Source organism: Notothenia rossii, assembly GCF_949606895.1.
Source record: "Notothenia rossii genome assembly, chromosome: 5".
NCBI classification, from domain to species: domain Eukaryota; kingdom Metazoa; phylum Chordata; class Actinopteri; order Perciformes; family Nototheniidae; genus Notothenia; species Notothenia rossii.
The window spans coordinates 43,222,877-43,242,817 of record NC_136903.1 but is presented as its reverse complement, the minus strand read 5'-3'; the positions used below and the strand labels follow the sequence as shown (position 1 = coordinate 43,242,817).

General features: G+C 51.8%; 1 protein-coding gene across 1 annotated transcript in view; it reads left to right on the top strand.

Moving 5' to 3' along the window:
• Positions 1-2,146: 2,146 nt before the first annotated feature.
• Positions 2,147-19,941, top strand: part of meak7 (MTOR associated protein, eak-7 homolog) — a gene marked incomplete at both ends in the record, with an annotated part of 97,084 nt that continues 79,289 nt past the window's right edge. Inside the window, 4 exons of the mRNA XM_079680487.1 lie at positions 2,147-2,314; positions 2,679-2,942; positions 3,134-3,278; positions 4,127-4,335. Of these exons, the coding sequence (XP_079536613.1) occupies positions 2,147-2,314; positions 2,679-2,942; positions 3,134-3,278; positions 4,127-4,335 (786 nt within the window). The remainder of the gene's footprint in view (positions 2,315-2,678; positions 2,943-3,133; positions 3,279-4,126; positions 4,336-19,941) is intronic.

The window sequence follows — 19,941 nt, the reverse complement described above, 5'->3', positions numbered from 1 at the left end:
TGGTTAATTGCCATGCATGTGGTGTTTGATATAGTTTACGTTGAATTTCAACTATTTTAGGCAGAAAAACTTATACTTATATATAGTAAAACTTTTTTTTACAATTTACTATAATTTAGAAAGGTTTTTGTGAGAAATCATTTCATAGTAAACTTTTTTTCATTTTTTATTTACATTTGAAATGTTTGCAAACAACATTATTAATTTATACATTTTTATAATTTTTTTAAAATTATGAGTCCATTTATTTTAATTTAAAGCCAGAAAGTGTTAAACACTCTTAGTGTTAACCTCACTAACTTGTTTAATTAAATGTGTATTTTTTTACAATATCCTTTTTCCCACAACCACAACTGTCTTACTCCATTCTAGACGAGATGATGTTTGAGATTTTGATGGTTAATAGCCTTTTGATTGTCAGCTCTGCTAGCTGCCTTGTAAAACACACTTTATGAAATCTCTACAGAAACATGAAAACCATGTTGTTTAATCGTCACTGTTCCAACAAGCACAAATTTGCGTGTCAACGAACGATATATTAATAACCAATATTTTCCATGATATTTTCCCATATTTTCCTACGAGTCCGGCGCACTTCCTGGGGGCTTGTCACTAAGGGACATGGATCATGAATGTATAAAGAGAAAAGTTTGGCATACATTCACAGTAAATATTTATTCAGTATGATAGCTGTCTAACAGAAGTTAAATTCATTTCTCACTTATTCTGACAATATACTTAACCCCAAATAAAAGAACCCAATAAAAAGAGTTGTTAAATAATAGTGAAGTCACGTTGTATTAACAATAACTCCTCTCTCTCGAGTTTTATTTTTGAGCTTTGCCAAAAGCCACTGTGTCAAGTGTTCTACTTGGGTTGCCGTCCGGAGTTGTCCATCTCGCACATGCGCAGTACAGATCGGGCAGGGGGACAGATCAGGTAGTGACAGCTGTTCTGAACAGGTTAGCGTCACGTTAACGTTAATTTCGAAGTTTATGAGCTTTCAGGACACCGTACGTCATGCTGGGCTCTATACTATAGCATAATGAATAGAAGTGGAGTAGCTTAAGGTTAATGCTGTGCTTTGCTGTGTAGCGTTAGCTCAGTGAATCAGCTGTAAGCTAGCTGCATCATTGCTTTTACAGTCAATGCTACCTTTTAATAAATCAACTGTACGTATGATATTCTTTTACGTGATATCCGTATCTTTCGGCCGTTAAGGTCCTTCACTGCTTTCAAGTTTGGTCGCTATCTTTGAAAACTATTAATTTGGTATTTGGGTTATGAAGTCTTCGAAAAGATTACTGTTAACTATATCATTACTACTTTTATAAGACAGCGTGGAACTTTTGCTGAAGAGCTCGAGAGCATCGGGTGCGAAGAAGTACCAGACTGTAGGAATACTCTGTCAAAAGTCCTGCATTCAAAATGTTACTCAAGTAAAAGTAGAAAAGTATTCTCATCAAAATATAGTGAAAGTAGCGACAGTAAAAGTAGTCATTGTGCAGATTGGTCTATTTCAGATATATGATATGTTTTATAATGAGTGATCATGAAAGTGTTCTCAAAGCTGGTAAAGGTGCAGCTAGTTTGAATGACTTTGTATACTGCAGGGTAGCTTGTGAATTTACTCCAGGTGGAACTAAAGTCTGATTTAACACCTGATTATATTTTACATCATTCATCCACATCTGTACCACCATTTACCTCTGAACTTTAGTGGTGTAGAAAAAGTGGCATAACATGGAATTACACAAGTAAAGTACAATTACCTAAAATTGTACTTAAGTACAGTACTTGGCTAAAAGTACACCACTGGGTGCAACACTCTTTGAAAAAATCAATATTCTTGTTAAATGTTAACAACCTTTCTCTCAAGCCTAAATATCTATTTGGGAAAAAACCCAGGCATTAGCTTCTGGTGAGGGGTTACAACTTCACTTTGCTTCATTCATGCCATCATATGAGCGAAAGATTTGGAACCACTGCCCTACTGAATAGTTAAACAGCCCAATAATAAGTAAATGAATGATAACAGCAGCAGCCATGATGATGTTGCGGGGATCAGCTGACACCTCAGCACCACTCCTTTGTTACTCTGCTGCATGTGTACTTAATGACTCTTTGTGTTGGATTGCAGAGCATCATGGGTAACACTGAGAGTGTGTCGGTGCAGAAGCGGCTGGCCCGCTTTCGGCCGGAGGAGCGGCCTGTGGTGGAGGGGGTCTTCGACAAGCTCCAGGGCGGAGGGGGCCCTTCAGCAGCCCCAGGGAAGACCCCAGCAGGAAATACTCTAACGCTTGAAATGCTGCAGGTGTGTTGGTCAAAACAGTAAATTCAAATAGAGCTGTTGGTTGTCAACAGTTCAACAGGGATGCATATTGTCACATCAGGCCTGACACTAATTAGAAAATAAAACTCTTCTCAGGTGAAAAAATATCTCCTGATCTATAAGATTGTTAAGAGTCTACCATGAGTCTGAATGACACAGACATTTTGGAGAATCTCCAGTTTTTCAAATTCTAATAACGACTTCATAAATGACTTCTTTCTTATCTTTGTTTACAGAAAAATGTGATGTTTTGACCTAGTGAACTACTACATTGAATGCTGCATATCTCTCAATCTTTCACTAAGCAAAAATCATTGCTGTCATCCACTTGTTTGTCTTCTCCTAGTCCTCAATGGGCAGCGTGGCCCCTGAGTCTATGGTGAGGAGGGTCTATCAGTGCATGTGCAGCATTGACCCTGGGCTGGCAGCCCCCCCAGCTGCTGGGAGGAGCAGCTCCTCTGCTGCCTCTGGAGTCGGGCGGGAGCAGCTGGTGATCTTCCTGGCAGACACCCTGAGGGGCACTGCAGAGGAGCGGGCCCCCCTGATCAGGGCCATGGCCCAGCGAGGGGCCGGGCCAGTGACTGTGGTCCCCTGTGAGCAGGTAGCAGAGGTGAGTGGAGGGTAAAATGAAATACTAATTTGTTATCATTTGTGGTATTTCTGTTAGTCTCTACTTTGTTTACTGTCACACCCTCCCTGCTGATTCACACCGCTCTACTATCTCATTGTTCCTGTATAATGACAATAAAGGATTCTGTTCTACTGATGCCCTATTATGGTCCTTTTTTCATTTCTCCACAGTTCCTGGAGGACCTGATTTCCACTGTAGTTCAGATAGTGGTCCACAGAGGGCGCCTGCAGGCCTGGAAGCCAGAGAGGATGGGGGATGGCTCTCTGGGGGTCAAGCTGCTGGCAGAGCACATCTGTTCTGAGCTTAAACCCTCAGGTAAACACAACGTCTCCACTGAATGGAGTCGCTCAGCAGGCTACGTTTGGTTCCTGATTGTGACTCGTTCCCAATGAGTAGTCCGTACTGAAGCTCTGCTGTTTCCATCCAATTTCATTCAACTCAGAAACAATTACAGCAAAAAAACAAATGGTCTCTGAAGCAACATCATCCTCTTTTTTCATCAAACAACATCCTCTCCTCTCCTCTCCTCCTCTCTCCTCTCCTCTCCTCCTCTCTCCTCTCCTCCCCTCTCCTCCTCTCCTCTCTTCCTCTCCTCCTCTCCTCCCCTCTCCTCTCCTTCTCTCCTCCTCTCCTCCCCTCTCCTCTCCTCCTCTCCTCCCCTCTCCTCTCCTCCTCTCCTCCTCCCCTCTCCTCTCCTCCTCCCCTCTCCTCTCCTCCTCTCCTCTCCTCCTCCCCTCCTCTCCTCCTCCTCTCTCCTCCTCCCCTCTCCTCCTCCCCTCTCCTCCTCTCTTCCTCCCCTCTCCTCTCCTCTCCTCCTCTCCTCCTCTCCTCCCCTCTCCTCCTCTCCTCTCCTCTCCTCTCCTCCTCTCCTCCCCTTCTCTCCTCTCCTCCCCTTCCGTCCTCTCCTCTCCTCCTCCTCTTCTCATCTCCTCTCCTCCTCTCCTCTCCTCTCCTCTCCTCTCCTCTCCTCTCCTCCTCTCCTCCCCTTCTCTCCTCTCCTCCCCTTCCCTCCTCTCCTCTCCTCTCCTCCCCTCTCCTCCTCTCCTCCCCTCTCCTCCCCTCTCCTCTCCTCCCCTCTCCTCCTCTCATCTCCTCCTCCCCTCTCCTCCCCTCTCCTCTCCTCTCCTCTCCTCTCCTCTCCTCTCCTCTCTCTCTCTCCTCAGATCAGGGTTGTGATGATTCCTGTCTGGAGGACTGGATCTTCAGGACCCCCCAGGTGTCTTTGTACCTGGAGATGCTGGTATCTGAGGGTCTGGATGTGTCCCTCAGTGGCCGGCCAGCCCCCACCCTGCTGCCCCCCTGCAGGGACACTTCTTGGAAAGATCTCAGGTGTCTGCTGGACCTGCCCTCCCTCATGTTCCTGGCACCACAGGTCAGAATACTGCTGATTCAGAATTGTGTGTGTGTGTGTGTGTGTGTGTGTGTGTGTGTGTGTGTGTGTGTGTGTGTGTGTGTGTGTGTGTGTGTGTGTGTGTGTGTGTGTGTGTGTGTGTGTGTGTGTGTGTGTGTGTGTGTGTGTGTGTGTGTGTGTGTGTGTGTGTGTGTGTGTGTGTGTGTGTGTGTGTGTGTGTGTGTGTGTGTGTGTGTGTGTGTGTGTGTGTGTGTGTGGGGGCTGTACCCGAATATTCGGTCGTTGGCCTAGTATTCGGTTTTCAATTTCGTTATTCGGATATTCGTTTTTTTTATAAAGAAGCAGTCTCGGAGCCCAATATGATCAGTCCACCAGGATCAAAATTAAAACTAAATATCGTTCCAGCGCAGGCTAACCGAGGCTAACCAAGGCTAAACAATGAGCAGTAGCACCTGCATGTGTATGAGAATGGCCCTGACACCATTTCAGCCCAGGTTTAAACTCCTGGCAGGACAAGCTCCAGCTCAATTCTTGCACTGAACAAAAAAAAGTGAGTGAGGGACTGCAATATAAGAGGTAAAGAAAGAGAAAGTTTAAAACTGTTAAATTGTTAGGATGTGTAAAGACTGATATGTTCTATAATCGTCTGAAACTGTTAAGTCATGATGTGAAACGGTTAACAAAGAAAAAGGGAAACTCAAGCTGCAGCTACACTTTATTTTATTTATCTAAAATTAAGCACTTTTAAGATGCACATATTTTCAAAAGTTATTTTATTTATTTTCTCTGTTTTATTTTTAAATGCAGCCCGAGAGGAACATTACACATATCCACAGTATTTACTGTATATCTGTAGAGTTCGATGTTAATTGACAATACATATTGTTGTTTTTAAATTGTACTTTCTTTATTTGATTGGCAGTCAGTTGTTGACTACATGCAGACGTTGATAAAGCTACAGGCTACTTCAATATATATCATACTAATTCATAAAGCAACTTAGACATTTTGATGTTCTGGACCTTTGCATGGGGACATTTTCTCTAACTGGACCTCGTTGAATTTTAGTTGAATACCCCTGCCCTACACCATTAACCACTGTCATTCTTAATTATTGATAGCGCAAAGATCAAAATACATTTTTTCTGTTTTGTTTCTATAACAGGAACTAAGAGCGTTTGGTGTCATTAACAGTAAAGCCAGCGAAAGGAGGAACAGTTGTTTGATAACCACCCACCTGATTGTGATCAAGTTTTATTATAACTCCTGACACTTCATCAGACGTCACTATCACACAGGGGCACATTCATTATCAGGTCATAATAAGTTCCTATTTCTTCCATGACACAAGTTCGTATATTTCCAGCATTTGTTTTTACGTCTATAATGCAACTTCTGTACTTATATAATAATAATAATAATATTTTGGATTTCTGTAGCGCCTTTCATAATACCTAAGGTCGCTTTACAAGGAAGAACAGGAGTATAAACAAACATAACAAAATGTAGCTTGTGATCTGGTCTTTTCAACCCCTCAAAGCCCTTTACATACTACAAGTCATTCACGCATTGAAACCTCATCCATACAGAGCAGTGCCACACACACACACACTCACACTCACACACACTCACACACCGTTGGCCATCGGGAGCCACTCAGGGTTCAGTATCTTGCCCAAGGACACATCCACATGTTGCCTGCCGGGATCGAACCCAGAACCTGCTGGTTGAAAGACGACTGCACTCCCTCACAGCCACAGTCAGCCCTTTAGTTGATTTCACTATAACGCCATAATCAAAGGTTGACAGAGCCATTTGGATTAACAACGGCCACATGTGACGTTCTGAAATATATCTTCATGTTAAAGGAATAGTTCTAATAGTTTCAATTAGAATTTGATGTTATACAGTCAGCCGGTTGGTCGCCGGTTCGAATCCCGAAATGACCAAGTTCTGTGATGCAGCAGTGTGACGTAGCAGTGTGACGTAGCAGTCTGACGTAGCAGTGTGACGTAGCAGTCTGACAGTGTGACGCAGCAGTCTGACGCAGCAGTGTGACGCAGCAGTCTGACGTAGCAGTGTGACGTAGCAGTCTGATGTAGCAGTCTGACGTAGCAGTGTGACGTAGCAGTGTGACGCAGCAGTGTGACGTAGCAGTATGACGTAGCAGTCTGACGTAGCAGTGTGACGTAGCAGTCTGACAGTGTGACGCAGCAGTCTGACGCAGCAGTGTGACGCAGCAGTCTGACGTAGCAGTGTGACGTAGCAGTCTAACGTAGCAGTCTGACATAGCAGTCTGACGCAGCAGTGTGACGCAGCAGTCTGACAGTGTGACGCAGCAGTGTGACGCAGCATTGTGACGCAGCAGTGTGACGTAGCAGTCTGACAGTGTGACGCAGCAGTCTGACGCAACAGTGTGACGTAGAAGTGTGACGTAGCAGTCTGACGCAGCAGTGTGACGTAGCAGTGTGACGTAGCAGTCTGACGCAGCAGTGTGACGTAGCAGTGTGACGCAGCAGTGTGACGCAGCAGTGTGACGTAGCAGTCTGACGCAGCAGTGTGACGTAGCAACCTGACGCAGCAGTCTGACGTAGCAGTGTGACGTAGCAGTGTGACACAGCAGTGTGATGTAGCAGTCTGACGCAGCAGTGTGACGTAGCAGTCTGACGCAGCAGTGTGACGCAGCAGTGTGACGCAACAGTGTGACGCAGCAGTCTGACAGTGTGACGCAGCAGTGTGACACAGCAGTGTGACGTAGCAGTCTGACAGTGTGACGCAGCAGTCTGACGCAGCAGTGTGACGTAGCATTGTGACGTAGCAGTCTGACGCAGCAGTGTGACGTAGCAGTGTGACACAGCAGTCTGACGTAGCAGTGTTACTTAGCAGTCTGACGCAGCAGTGTGACGCAGCAGTGTGACGCAGCAGTGTGACGTAGCAGTGTGAAGCAGCAGTCTGACAGTGTGACGCAGCAGTGTGACGCAGCAGTCTGACCTTGTGACGCAGCAGTCTGACGCAGCAGTGTCACGTAGCAGTGTAACGTAGCAGTCTGACGCAGCAGTGTGACGCAGCAGTCTGACCTTGTGACGCAGCAGTCTGACGCAGCAGTGTGACGCAGCAGTCTGACGCAGCAGTGTGACGTAGCAGTCTTACGTAGCAGTCTGACGTAGCAGTTTGACGCAGCAGTGTGACGCAGCAGTTTGACGCAGCAGTTTGACGTAGCAGTCTTACAGTGTGACACAGCAGTCTGACGTAGCAGTGTGACGTAGCAGTCTGACGCAGCAGTCTGACGTAGCAGTGTGTCGTAGCAGTGTGACGCAGCAGTGTGACGTAACTGTGTGACGTAGCAGTCTGACAGTGTGACGCAGCAGTCTGATGCAGCAGTGTGACGCAGCAGTCTGACGTAGCAGTGTGATGCAGCAGTGTGGCGTAGCAGTGTGACGCAGCAGTCTGACAGTGTGACGCAGCAGTGTGATGCAGCAGTGTGACGTAGCAGTATGACGCAGCAGTCTGGCAGTGTGACGCAGCAGTCTGACGCAGCAGTGTGACGTAGCAGTGTGACGCAGCAGTCTGATGTAGCAGTGTGACGCAGCAGTCTGACGTAGCAGTTTGACGTAGCAGTGTGACATAGCAGTGTGACGTAGCAGTGTGACGTAGCAGTTTGACTTAGCAGTGTGACGCAGCAGTGTGACGTAGCAGTGTGACGTAGCAGTCTGACGTAGCAGTGTGATGTAGCAGTGTGACTTAGCAATGTGACGCAGCAGTGTGACGTAGCAGTCTGACGCAGCAGTGTGACGCAGCAGTGTGACGTAGCAGTGTGACGCAGCAGTCTGACAGTGTGATGCAGCAGTGTGACGTAGCAGTGTAACGTAGCAGTCTGACGCAGCAGTGTGACGCAGCAGTCTGACCTTGTGACGCAGCAGTCTGACGCAGCAGTGTGACGCAGCAGTCTGACGCAGCAGTGTGACGTAGCAGTCTTACTTAGCAGTCTGACGTAGCAGTTTGACGCAGCAGTGTGACGCAGCAGTTTGACGCAGCAGTGTGACGTAGCAGTCTTACAGTGTGACACAGCAGTCTGACGTAGCAGTGTGACGTAGCAGTGTGACGCAGCAGTCTGACGTAGCAGTGTGACGTAGCAGTGTGACGCAGCAGTGTGACGTAGCAGTCTGACAGTGTGACGCAGCAGTCTGACGCAGCAGTGTGACGTAGCAGTGTGACGCAGCAGTCTGACGCAGCAGTGTGACGTAGCAGTGTGACGCAGCAGTCTGGCAGTGTGACGCAGCAGTCTGACGCAGCAGTGTGACGTAGCAGTGTGACGCAGCAGTCTGACGTAGCAGTGTGACGTAGCAGTGTGACTTAGCAGTGTGACGCAGCAGTCTGACGCAGCAGTGTGACGTAGCAGTCTCACGTAGCAGTCTGACGCAGCAGTGTGACATAGCAGTCTTACGTAGCAGTCTGACGTAGCAGTTTGACGCAGCAGTGTGACGCAGCAGTTTGACGCAGCAGTTTGACGTAGCAGTCTTACAGTGTGACGCAGCAGTGTGACGCAGCAGTCTGACGCAGCAGTGTGACGTAGCAGTGTGACGCAGCAGTCTGACGCAGCAGTGTGACGTAGCAGTGTGACGCAGCAGTGTGACGCAGCAGTCTGACGCAGCAGTGTGACGTAGCAGTGTGACGCAGCAGTGTGACGTAGCAGTCTGACGCAGCAGTGTGACGCAGCAGTCTGACGCAGCAGTGTGACGTAGCAGTGTGACGCAGCAGTGTGACGTAGCAGTGTGACGCAGCAGTGTGACGTAACAGTCTGACGCAGCAGTGTGACGCAGCAGTCTGACGCAGCAGTGTGACGTAGCAGTGTGACGCAGCAGTCTGACGTAGCAGTGTGACGTAGCAGTGTGACGCAGCAGTCTAACGCAGCAGTGTGACGTAGCAGTCTGACGTAGCAGTCTGACGCAGCAGTGTGACATAGCAGTGTGACGCAGCAGTCTGACGTAGCAATCTGACGCAGCAGTGTGACGTAGCAGTCTTACGTAGCAGTCTGACGTAGCAGTGTGTCGTAGCAGTGTGACGCAGCAGTGTGACGTAGAAATATGACGTAGCAGTCTGACAGTGTGACGCAGCAGTGTGACGTAGCAGTCTGACGCAGCAGTGTGACGCAGCAGTGTGACGCAGCAGTCTGACGTAGCAGTGTGACGTAGCAGTCTGACGCAGCAGTGTGACGTAGCAGTGTGACGCAGCAGTCTGACGTAGCAGTGGGACGTAGCAGTGTGATTTACCAGTGTGACGCAGCAGTCTGATGCAGCAGTGTGACGTAGCAGTCTGACGTAGCAGTGTGACATAGCAGTGTGACGCAGCAGTCTGACGTAGCAGTGTGACGTAGCAGTGTGACGTATCAGTGTGACTTAGCAGTGTGACGCAGCAGTGTGACGCAGCAGTGTGACGTAGCAGTGTGACGTATCAGTCTGACGCAGCAGTCTGACTCAGCGGTGTGACGTAGCAGTCTGACGTAGCAGTGTGACGTAGCAGTGTGACTTAGCAGTGTGTCGTAGCAGTCTGACGCAGCAGTGTGACGTAGCAGTGTAACGTAGCAGTCTGACGCAGCAGTGTGACGCAGCAGTCTGACCTTGTGACGCAGCAGTCTGACGCAGCAGTGTGACGCAGCAGTCTGACGCAGCAGTGTGACGTAGCAGTCTTACTTAGCAGTCTGACGTAGCAGTTTGACGCAGCAGTGTGACGCAGCAGTTTGACGCAGCAGTGTGACGTAGCAGTCTTACAGTGTGACACAGCAGTCTGACGTAGCAGTGTGACGTAGCAGTGTGACGCAGCAGTCTGACGTAGCAGTGTGACGTAGCAGTGTGACGCAGCAGTGTGACGTAGCAGTCTGACAGTGTGACGCAGCAGTCTGACGCAGCAGTGTGACGTAGCAGTGTGACGCAGCAGTCTGGCAGTGTGACGCAGCAGTCTGACGCAGCAGTGTGACGTAGCAGTGTGACGCATCAGTCTGACGTAGCAGTGTGACGTAGCAGTGTGACTTAGCAGTGTGACGCAGCAGTGTGACGCAGCAGTCTGACGCAGCAGTGTGACGTAGCAGTCTGACGTAGCAGTCTGACGCAGCAGTGTGACATAGCAGTGTGACGCAGCAGTCTGACGTAGCAGTCTGACGCAGCAGTGTGATGCAGCAGTGTGACGTAGCAGTGTGACACAGCAGTATGACAGTGTGACGCAGCAGTGTGACGCAGCAGTGTAACGTAGCAGTCTGACAGTGTGACACAGCAGTATGACGCAGCAGACTGACGCAGCAGACTGACGCAGCAGTTTGACCCAGCAGTGTGACGTAGCAGTGTGACGCAGCAGTGTGACGGAGCAGTCTGACGCAGCAGTGTGACGCAGCAGTGTGACGTAGCAGTGTGACGTAGCAGTCTGACGCAGCAGTTTGACGTAGCAGTGTGACAGTGTGACGCAGCAGTTTGACGCAGCAGTGTGACGCAGCAGTCTGACGTAGCAGTGTGACGTAGCAGTCTGACGCAGCAGTGTGACGCAGCAGTCTGACAGTGTGACGCAGCAGTGTGACGCAGCAGTGTGACCCAGCAGTGTGACGTAGCAGTGTGACGCAGCAGTGTAACGGAGCAGTGTGACGCAGCAGTGTGACGCAGCAGTCTGACGCAGCAGTGTGACGTAGAAATATGACGTAGCAGTCTGACGCAGCAGTGTGACGTAGCAGTCTGACGCAGCAGTGTGACGCAGCAGTGTGACGCAGCAGTCTGACGTAGCAGTGTGACGTAGCAGTCTGACGCAGCAGTGTGACGTAGCAGTGTGACGCAGCAGTCTGACGTAGCAGTGGGAGGTAGCAGTGTGATTTACCAGTGTGACGCAGCAGTCTGATGCAGCAGTGTGACGTAGCAGTCTGACGTAGCAGTGTGACGTAGCAGTGTGACGCAGCAGTCTGACGTAGCAGTGTGACGTATCAGTGTGACTTAGCAGTGTGACGCAGCAGTGTGACGCAGCAGTGTGACGCAGCAGTGTAACGTAGCAGTCTGACAGTGTGACACAGCAGTATGACGCAGCAGACTGACGCAGCAGACTGACGCAGCAGTTTGACCCAGCAGTGTGACGTAGCAGTGTGACGCAGCAGTGTGACGGAGCAGTCTGACGCAGCAGTGTGACGCAGCAGTGTGACGTAGCAGTGTGACGTAGCAGTCTGACGCAGCAGTTTGACGTAGCAGTGTGACAGTGTGACGCAGCAGTTTGACGCAGCAGTGTGACGCAGCAGTCTGACGTAGCAGTGTGACGTAGCAGTCTGACGCAGCAGTGTGACGCAGCAGTCTGACAGTGTGACGCAGCAGTGTGACGCAGCAGTGTGACCCAGCAGTGTGACGTAGCAGTGTGACGCAGCAGTGTAACGGAGCAGTGTGACGCAGCAGTGTGACGCAGCAGTCTGACGCAGCAGTGTGACGTAGAAATATGACGTAGCAGTCTGACGCAGCAGTGTGACGTAGCAGTGTGACGTAGCAGTCTGACGCAGCAGTGTGACGCAGCAGTGTGACGCAGCAGTCTGACGTAGCAGTGTGACGTAGCAGTCTGACGCAGCAGTGTGACGTAGCAGTGTGACGCAGCAGTCTGACGTAGCAGTGGGAGGTAGCAGTGTGATTTACCAGTGTGACGCAGCAGTCTGATGCAGCAGTGTGACGTAGCAGTCTGACGTAGCAGTGTGACGTAGCAGTGTGACGCAGCAGTCTGACTTAGCAGTGTGACGTATCAGTGTGACTTAGCAGTGTGACGCAGCAGTGTGACGTAGCAGTGTGACGTAGCAGTGTGACGTATCAGTCTGACGCAGCAGTCTGACGCAGCAGTGTGACGTAGCAGTGTGACGCAGCATTCTGACGCAGCAGTGTGACGTAGCAGTCTGACGCAGCAGTGTGACGTAGCAGTCTGACGTAGCAGTGTGACTTAGCAGTGTGTCGTAGCAGTGTTACGCAGCAGTGTGACGTAGCAGTGTGACGCAGCAGTCTGACGTAGCAATCTGACGTAGCAGTGTGACGCAGCAGTCTGACGCAGCAGTGTGACGTAGCAGTCTGACGTAGCAGTCTGACGCAGCAGTGTGACATAGCAGTGTGACGCAGCAGTCTGACGCAGCAGTGTGACGCAGCAGTGTGACGTAGCAGTGTGACGCAGCAGTCTGACGTAGCAGTGTGACGTAGCAGTGTGACGCAGCAGTCTGACGTAGCAGTGTGACGTAGCAGTGTGACGTAGCAGTGTGACGCAGCAGTGTGACGTAGCAGTGTGATGTAGCAGTCTGACGCAGCAGTGTCACGTAGCAGTGTGACGTTGCAGTCTGACAGTCTGACGCAGCAGTCTGACGCAGCAGTGTGACTTAGCAGTCTGACGTAGCAGTGTGACGTAGCAGTCTGACGTAGCAGTCTGACGTAGCAGTCTGACGCAGCAGTGTGACGCAGCAGTCTGACGCAGCAGTGTGTCGTAGCAGTGTTACGCAGCAGTGTGACGTAGCAGTGTGACGCAGCAGTCTGACGTAGCAATCTGACGTAGCAGTGTGACGTAGCAGTGTGACTTAGCAGTGTAACGCAGCAGTCTGACGCAGCAGTGTGACGTAGCAGTCTGACGTAGCAGTCTGACGCAGCAGTGTGACATAGCAGTGTGACGCAGCAGTCTGACGTAGCAGTCTGACGCAGCAGTGTGATGCAGCAGTGTGACTTAGCAGTGTGACGCAGCAGTATGACAGTGTGACGCAGCAGTGTGACGCAGCAGTGTAACGTAGCAGTCTGACAATGTGACACAGCAGTATGACGCAGCAGACTGACGCAGCAGTCTGACGCAGCAGTTTGACGTAGCAGTGTGACAGTGTGACGCAGCAGTTTGACGCAGCAGTGTGACGCAGCAGTCTGACGTAGCAGTGTGACGTAGCAGTCTGACGCAGCAGTGTGACGCAGCAGTCTGACAGTGTGACGCAGCAGTGTGACGCAGCAGTGTGACCCAGCAGTGTGACGTAGCAGTGTGACGCAGCAGTGTAACGGAGCAGTGTGACGCAGCAGTGTGACGCAGCAGTCTGACGCAGCAGTGTGACGTAGAAATATGACCTAGCAGTCTGACGCAGCAGTGTGACGTAGCAGTGTGACGCAGCAGTGTGACGTAGCAGTCTGACGCAGCAGTGTGACGTAGCAGTCTGACGCAGCAGTATGACGCAGCAGTCTGACGTAGCAGTGTGATGCAGCAGTGTGACGCAGCAGTCTGACGCAGCAGTGTGACGTAGCAGTCTGACAGTGTGACGCAGCAGTCTGACGCAGCAGTGTGACGTAGCAGTGTGACGCAGCAGTCTGACACAGCAGTGTGACGTAGCAGTCTGACAGTGTGACGCAGCAGTGTGACGTAGCAGTGTGACGTAGCAGTGTGACGTAGCAGTCTGACGCAGCAGTGTGACGTAGAAGTGTGACGCAGCAGTGTGACGTAGCATTCTGAGAGTGTGACGCAGCAGTGTGACGTATCAGTGTGACGTTGCAGTCTGACAGTGTGAAGCAGCAGTGTGACGTAGCAGTGTGACGTAGCAGTGTGACGCAGCAGTCTGGCAGTGTGACGCAGCAGTGTGACGCAGCAGTCTGACGCAGCAGTGTGACGTAGCAGTCTGACGTAGCAGTCTGACGCAGCAGTCTGACGTAGCAGTCTGACGCAGCAGTGTGATGCAGCAGTGTGACGTAGCAGTGTGACGCAGCAGTATGACAGTGTGACGCAGCAGTCTGACAGTGTGACACAGCAGTATGACGCAGCAGACTGACGCAGCAGAATGACGCAGCAGTTTGACCCAGCAGTGTGACGTAGCAGTGTGACGCAGCAGTGTGACGGAGCAGTCTGACGCAGCAGTGTGACGCAGCAGTGTGACGTAGCAGTGTGACTTAGCAGTCTGACGCAGCAGTTTGACGTAGCAGTGTGACAGTGTGACGCAGCAGTTTGACGCAGCAGTGTGACGCAGCAGTCTGACGTAGCAGTGTGACGTAGCAGTCTGACGCAGCAGTGTGACGCAGCAGTCTGACAGTGTGACGCAGCAGTGTGACGCAGCAGTGTGACCCAGCAGTGTGACGTAGCAGTGTGACGCAGCAGTGTAACGGAGCAGTGTGACGCAGCAGTGTGACGCAGCAGTCTGACGCAGCAGTGTGACGTAGAAATATGACGTAGCAGTCTGACACAGCAGTGTGACGTAGCAGTGTGACGTAGCAGTGTGACGTAGCAGTGTGACGTAGCAGTCTGACCCAGCAGTGTGACGTAGCAGTGTGACGCAGCAGTCTGACGTAGCAGTGTGACGTAGCAGTGTGACGTTGCAGTCTGACAGTGTGACGCAGCAGTCTGACGCAGCAGTGTGACGCAGCAGTCTGACGTAGCAGTGTGACGTAGCAGTCTGACGTAGCAGTCTGACGTAGCAGTTTGACGCAGCAGTGTGACGCAGCAGTCTGACGCAGCAGTCTGACGCAGCATTGTGACGTAGCAGTGTGACGCAGCAGTCTGACGTAGCAGTGTGACGTAGCAGTGTGACGTTGCAGTCTGACAGTCTGACGCAGCAGTCTGACGCAGCAGTGTGACTTAGCAGTCTGACGTAGCAGTGTGACGTAGCAGTCTGACGTAGCAGTCTGACGTAGCAGTCTGACGCAGCAGTGTGACGCAGCAGTCTGACGCAGCAGTGTGTCGTAGCAGTGTTACGCAGCAGTGTGACGTAGCAGTGTGACGCAGCAGTCTGACGTAGCAATCTGACGTAGCAGTGTGACGTAGCAGTGTGACTTAGCAGTGTGACGCAGCAGTCTGACGCAGCAGTGTGACGTAGCAGTCTGACGTAGCAGTCTGACGCAGCAGTGTGACATAGCAGTGTGACGCAGCAGTCTGACGTAGCAGTCTGACGCAGCAGTGTGATGCAGCAGTGTGACGTAGCAGTGTGACGCAGCAGTATGACAGTGTGACGCAGCAGTGTGACGCAGCAGTGTAACGTAGCAGTCTGACAGTGTGACACAGCAGTATGACGCAGCAGACTGACGCAGCAGTCTGACGCAGCAGTTTGACGTAGCAGTGTGACAGTGTGACGCAGCAGTTTGACGCAGCAGTGTGACGCAGCAGTCTGACGTAGCAGTGTGACGTAGCAGTCTGACGCAGCAGTGTGACGCAGCAGTCTGACAGTGTGACGCAGCAGTGTGACGCAGCAGTGTGACCCAGCAGTGTGACGTAGCAGTGTGACGCAGCAGTGTAACGGAGCAGTGTGACGCAGCAGTGTGACGCAGCAGTCTGACGCAGCAGTGTGACGTAGAAATATGACGTAGCAGTCTGACGCAGCAGTGTGACGTAGCAGTGTGACGCAGCAGTGTGACGTAGCAGTCTGACGCAGCAGTGTGACGTAGCAGTCTGACGCAGCAGTATGACGCAGCAGTCTGACGTAGCAGTGTGATGCAGCAGTGTGACGCAGCAGTGTGACGTAGCAGTGTGACGTATCAGTCTGACGCAGCAGTCTGACGCAGCAGTGTGACGTAGCAGTGTGACGCAGCATTCTGACGCAGCAGTGTGACGTAGCAGTCTGACGCAGCGGTGTGACTAAGCAGTGTGACGTAGCAGTCTGACAGTGTGACGCAGCAGTCTGACGCAGCAGTGTGACGTAGCAGTGTGACGCAGCAGTCTGACACAGCAGTGTGACGTAGCAGTCTGACAGTGTGACGCAGCAGTCTGACGCAGCAGTGTGACGTAGCAGTGTGACGCAGCAGTCTGACGCAGCAGTGTGACGTATCAGTGTGACTTAGCAGTGTGACGCAGCAGTGTGACGCAGCAGTGTGACGTAGCAGTGTGACGTATCAGTCTGACGCAGCAGTCTGACGCAGCAGTGTGACGTAGCAGTGTGACGCAGCATTCTGACGCAGCAGTGTGACGTAGCAGTCTGACGCAGCAGTGTGACTTAGCAGTGTGTCGTAGCAGTGTTACGCAGCAGTGTGACGTAGCAGTGTGACGCAGCAGTCTGACGTAGCAATCTGACGTAGCAGTGTGACGTAGCAGTGTGACTTAGCAGTGTGACTTAGCAGTGTGACTTAGCAGTGTGACGCAGCAGTGTGACGTAGCAGTCTGACGTAGCAGTCTGACGCAGCAGTGTGACATAGCAGTGTGACGCAGCAGTCTGACGTAGCAGTCTGACGCAGCAGTGTGATGCAGCAGTGTGACGTAGCAGTGTGACGCAGCAGTATGACAGTGTGACGCAGCAGTGTGACGCAGCAGTGTAACGTAGCAGTCTGACAGTGTGACACAGCAGTATGACGCAGCAGACTGACGCAGCAGTCTGACGCAGCAGTTTGACGTAGCAGTGTGACAGTGTGACGCAGCAGTTTGACGCAGCAGTGTGACGCAGCAGTCTGACGTAGCAGTGTGACGTAGCAGTCTGACGCAGCAGTGTGACGCAGCAGTCTGACAGTGTGACGCAGCAGTCTGACGTAGCAGTGTGATGCAGCAGTGTGACGCAGCAGTCTGACGCAGCAGTGTGACGTAGCAGTCTGACAGTGTGACGCAGCAGTCTGACGCAGCAGTGTGACGTAGCAGTGTGACGCAGCAGTCTGACGCAGCAGTGTGACGTAGAAGTGTGACGCAGCAGTGTGACGTAGCATTCTGAGAGTGTGACGCAGCAGTGTGACGCAGCAGTGTGACGTAGCAGTCTGACACAGCAGTCTGACGCAGCAGTGTGACGTAGCAGTCTGACGTAGCAGTCTGACGCAGCAGTGTGACATAGCAGTGTGACGCAGCAGTCTGACGTAGCAGTCTGACACAGCAGTCTGACGCAGTAGTGTCACGTAGCAGTCTGACGTTGCAGTCTGACAGTGTGACGCAGCAGTCTGACGCAGCAGTGTGACGCAGCAGTCTGACGTAGCAGTGTGACGTAGCAGTCTGACGTAGCAGTCTGACGTAGCAGTCTGACGCAGCAGTGTGACGCAGCAGTCTGACGCAGCAGTGTGACGTAGCAGTGTGACGCAGCAGTCTGACGTAGCAGTGTGACGTAGCAGTGTGACTTAGCAGTGTGACTTAGCAGTCTGACGCAGCAGTGTGACGTAGCAGTGTGTCGCAGCATTCTGACGCAGCAGTGTGACGTAGCAGTCTGACGCAGCAGTGTGACGTAGCAGTGTGACGTAGCAGTGTGACGTAGCAGTGTGACGCAGCAGTGTGACGTAGCAGTGTGACGCAGCAGTCTGACGTAGCAGTGTGACGTAGCAGTGTGACTTAGCAGTGTGTCGTAGCAGTGTTACGCAGCAGTGTGACGTAGCAGTGTAACGTAGCAGTCTGAAGCAGCAGTGTGACGCAGCAGTCTGACCTTGTGACGCAGCAGTCTGACGCAGCAGTGTGACGCAGCAGTGTGACGTAGCAGTCTTACGTAGCAGTCTGACGCAGCAGTCTGACACAGCAGTGTGACGTAGCAGTGTGACGTAGCAGTCTGACACAGCAGTCTGACGTAGCAGTGTAACGTAGCAGTCTGACGCAGCAGTCTGACCTTGTGACGCAGCAGTCTGACGCAGTAGTGTCACGTAGCAGTCTGACGTTGCAGTCTGACAGTGTGACGCAGCAGTCTGACGCAGCAGTGTGACGCAGCAGTCTGACGTAGCAGTGTGACGTAGCAGTCTGACGTAGCAGTCTGACGTAGCAGTCTGACGCAGCAGTGTGACGCAGCAGTCTGACGCAGCAGTGTGACGTAGCAGTGTGACGCAGCAGTCTGACGTAGCAGTGTGACGTAGCAGTGTGACTTAGCAGTGTGACTTAGCAGTCTGACGCAGCAGTGTGACGTAGCAGTGTGTCGCAGCATTCTGACGCAGCAGTGTGACGTAGCAGTCTGACGCAGCAGTGTGACGTAGCAGTGTGACGTAGCAGTCTGAAGCAGCAGTGTGACACAGCAGTCTGACCTTGTGACGCAGCAGTCTGACGTAGCAGTGTGACGTAGCAGTGTGACTTAGCAGTGTGTCGTAGCAGTGTTACGCAGCAGTGTGACGTAGCAGTGTAACGTAGCAGTCTGAAGCAGCAGTGTGACGCAGCAGTCTGACCTTGTGACGCAGCAGTCTGACGCAGCAGTGTGACGCAGCAGTGTGACGTAGCAGTCTTACGTAGCAGTCTGACGCAGCAGTCTGACACAGCAGTGTGACGTAGCAGTGTGACGTAGCAGTCTGACACAGCAGTCTGACGTAGCAGTGTAACGTAGCAGTCTGACGCAGCAGTCTGACCTTGTGACGCAGCAGTGTGACGTAGCAGTGTGACGTAGCAGTGTGACGTTGCAGTCTGACAGTGTGACGCAGCAGTCTGACGCAGCAGTGTGACGCAGCAGTCTGACGTAGCAGTGTGACGTAGCAGTCTGACGTAGCAGTCTGACGTAGCAGTCTGACGCAGCAGTGTGACGCAGCAGTCTGACGCAGCAGTGTGACGTAGCAGTGTGACGCAGCAGTCTGACGTAGCAGTGTGACGTAGCAGTGTGACTTAGCAGTGTGACTTAGCAGTCTGACGCAGCAGTGTGACGTAGCAGTGTGTCGCAGCATTCTGACGCAGCAGTGTGACGTAGCAGTCTGACGCAGCAGTGTGACGTAGCAGTGTGACGTAGCAGTCTGACGCAGCAGTGTGACGTAGCAGTGTGACGTAGCAGTGTGACGTAGCAGTGTGACGCAGCAGTGTGACGTAGCAGTGTGACGCAGCAGTCTGACGTAGCAGTGTGACGTAGCAGTGTGACTTAGCAGTGTGTCGTAGCAGTGTTACGCAGCAGTGTGACGTAGCAGTGTAACGTAGCAGTCTGAAGCAGCAGTGTGACACAGCAGTCTGACCTTGTGACGCAGCAGTCTGACGCAGCAGTGTGACGCAGCAGTGTGACGTAGCAGTCTTACGTAGCAGTCTGACGCAGCAGTCTGACGCAGCAGTGTGACGTAGCAGTCTTACGTAGCAGTCTGACGTAGCAGTTTGACGCAGCAGTGTGACGCAGCAGTTTTACGCAGCAGTGTGACGTAGCAGTCTTACAGTGTGACACAGCAGTCTGACGTAGCAGTGTGACGTAGCAGTCTGACGCAGCAGTCTGACGTAGCAGTGTGTCGTAGCAGTTTGACGCAGCAGTGTGATGCAGCAGTGTGGCGTAGCAGTGTGACGCAGCAGTCTGACAGTGTGACGCAGCAGTGTGATGCAGCAGTGTGACGTAGCAGTGTGACGCAGCAGTCTGACGTAGCAGTGTGACGTAGCAGTGTGACTTAGCAGTGTGTCGTAGCAGTCTGACGCAGCAGTGTGACGCAGCAGTGTGACATAGCAGTCTGACGCAGCAGTGTGACGTAGCAGTCTGACGCAGCAGTGTGACGTAGCAGTCTGCCAGTGTGACGCAGCAGTCTGACGCAGCAGTGTGACGTAGCAGTGTGACGCAGCAGTGTGACACAGCAGTCTGACGTAGCAGTGTGACGTAGCAGTCTGACGTAGCAGTCTGACGCAGCAGTGTGACGCAGCAGTCTGACACAGCAGTGTGACGTAGCAGTGTGACGCAGCAGTCTGACGTAGCAGTGTGACGTAGCAGTCTGACGCAGCAGTGTGACGTAGCAGTGTGACGCAGCAGTCTGACGTAGCAGTGTGACGTAGCAGTGTGACGCAGCAGTCTGACGTAGCAGT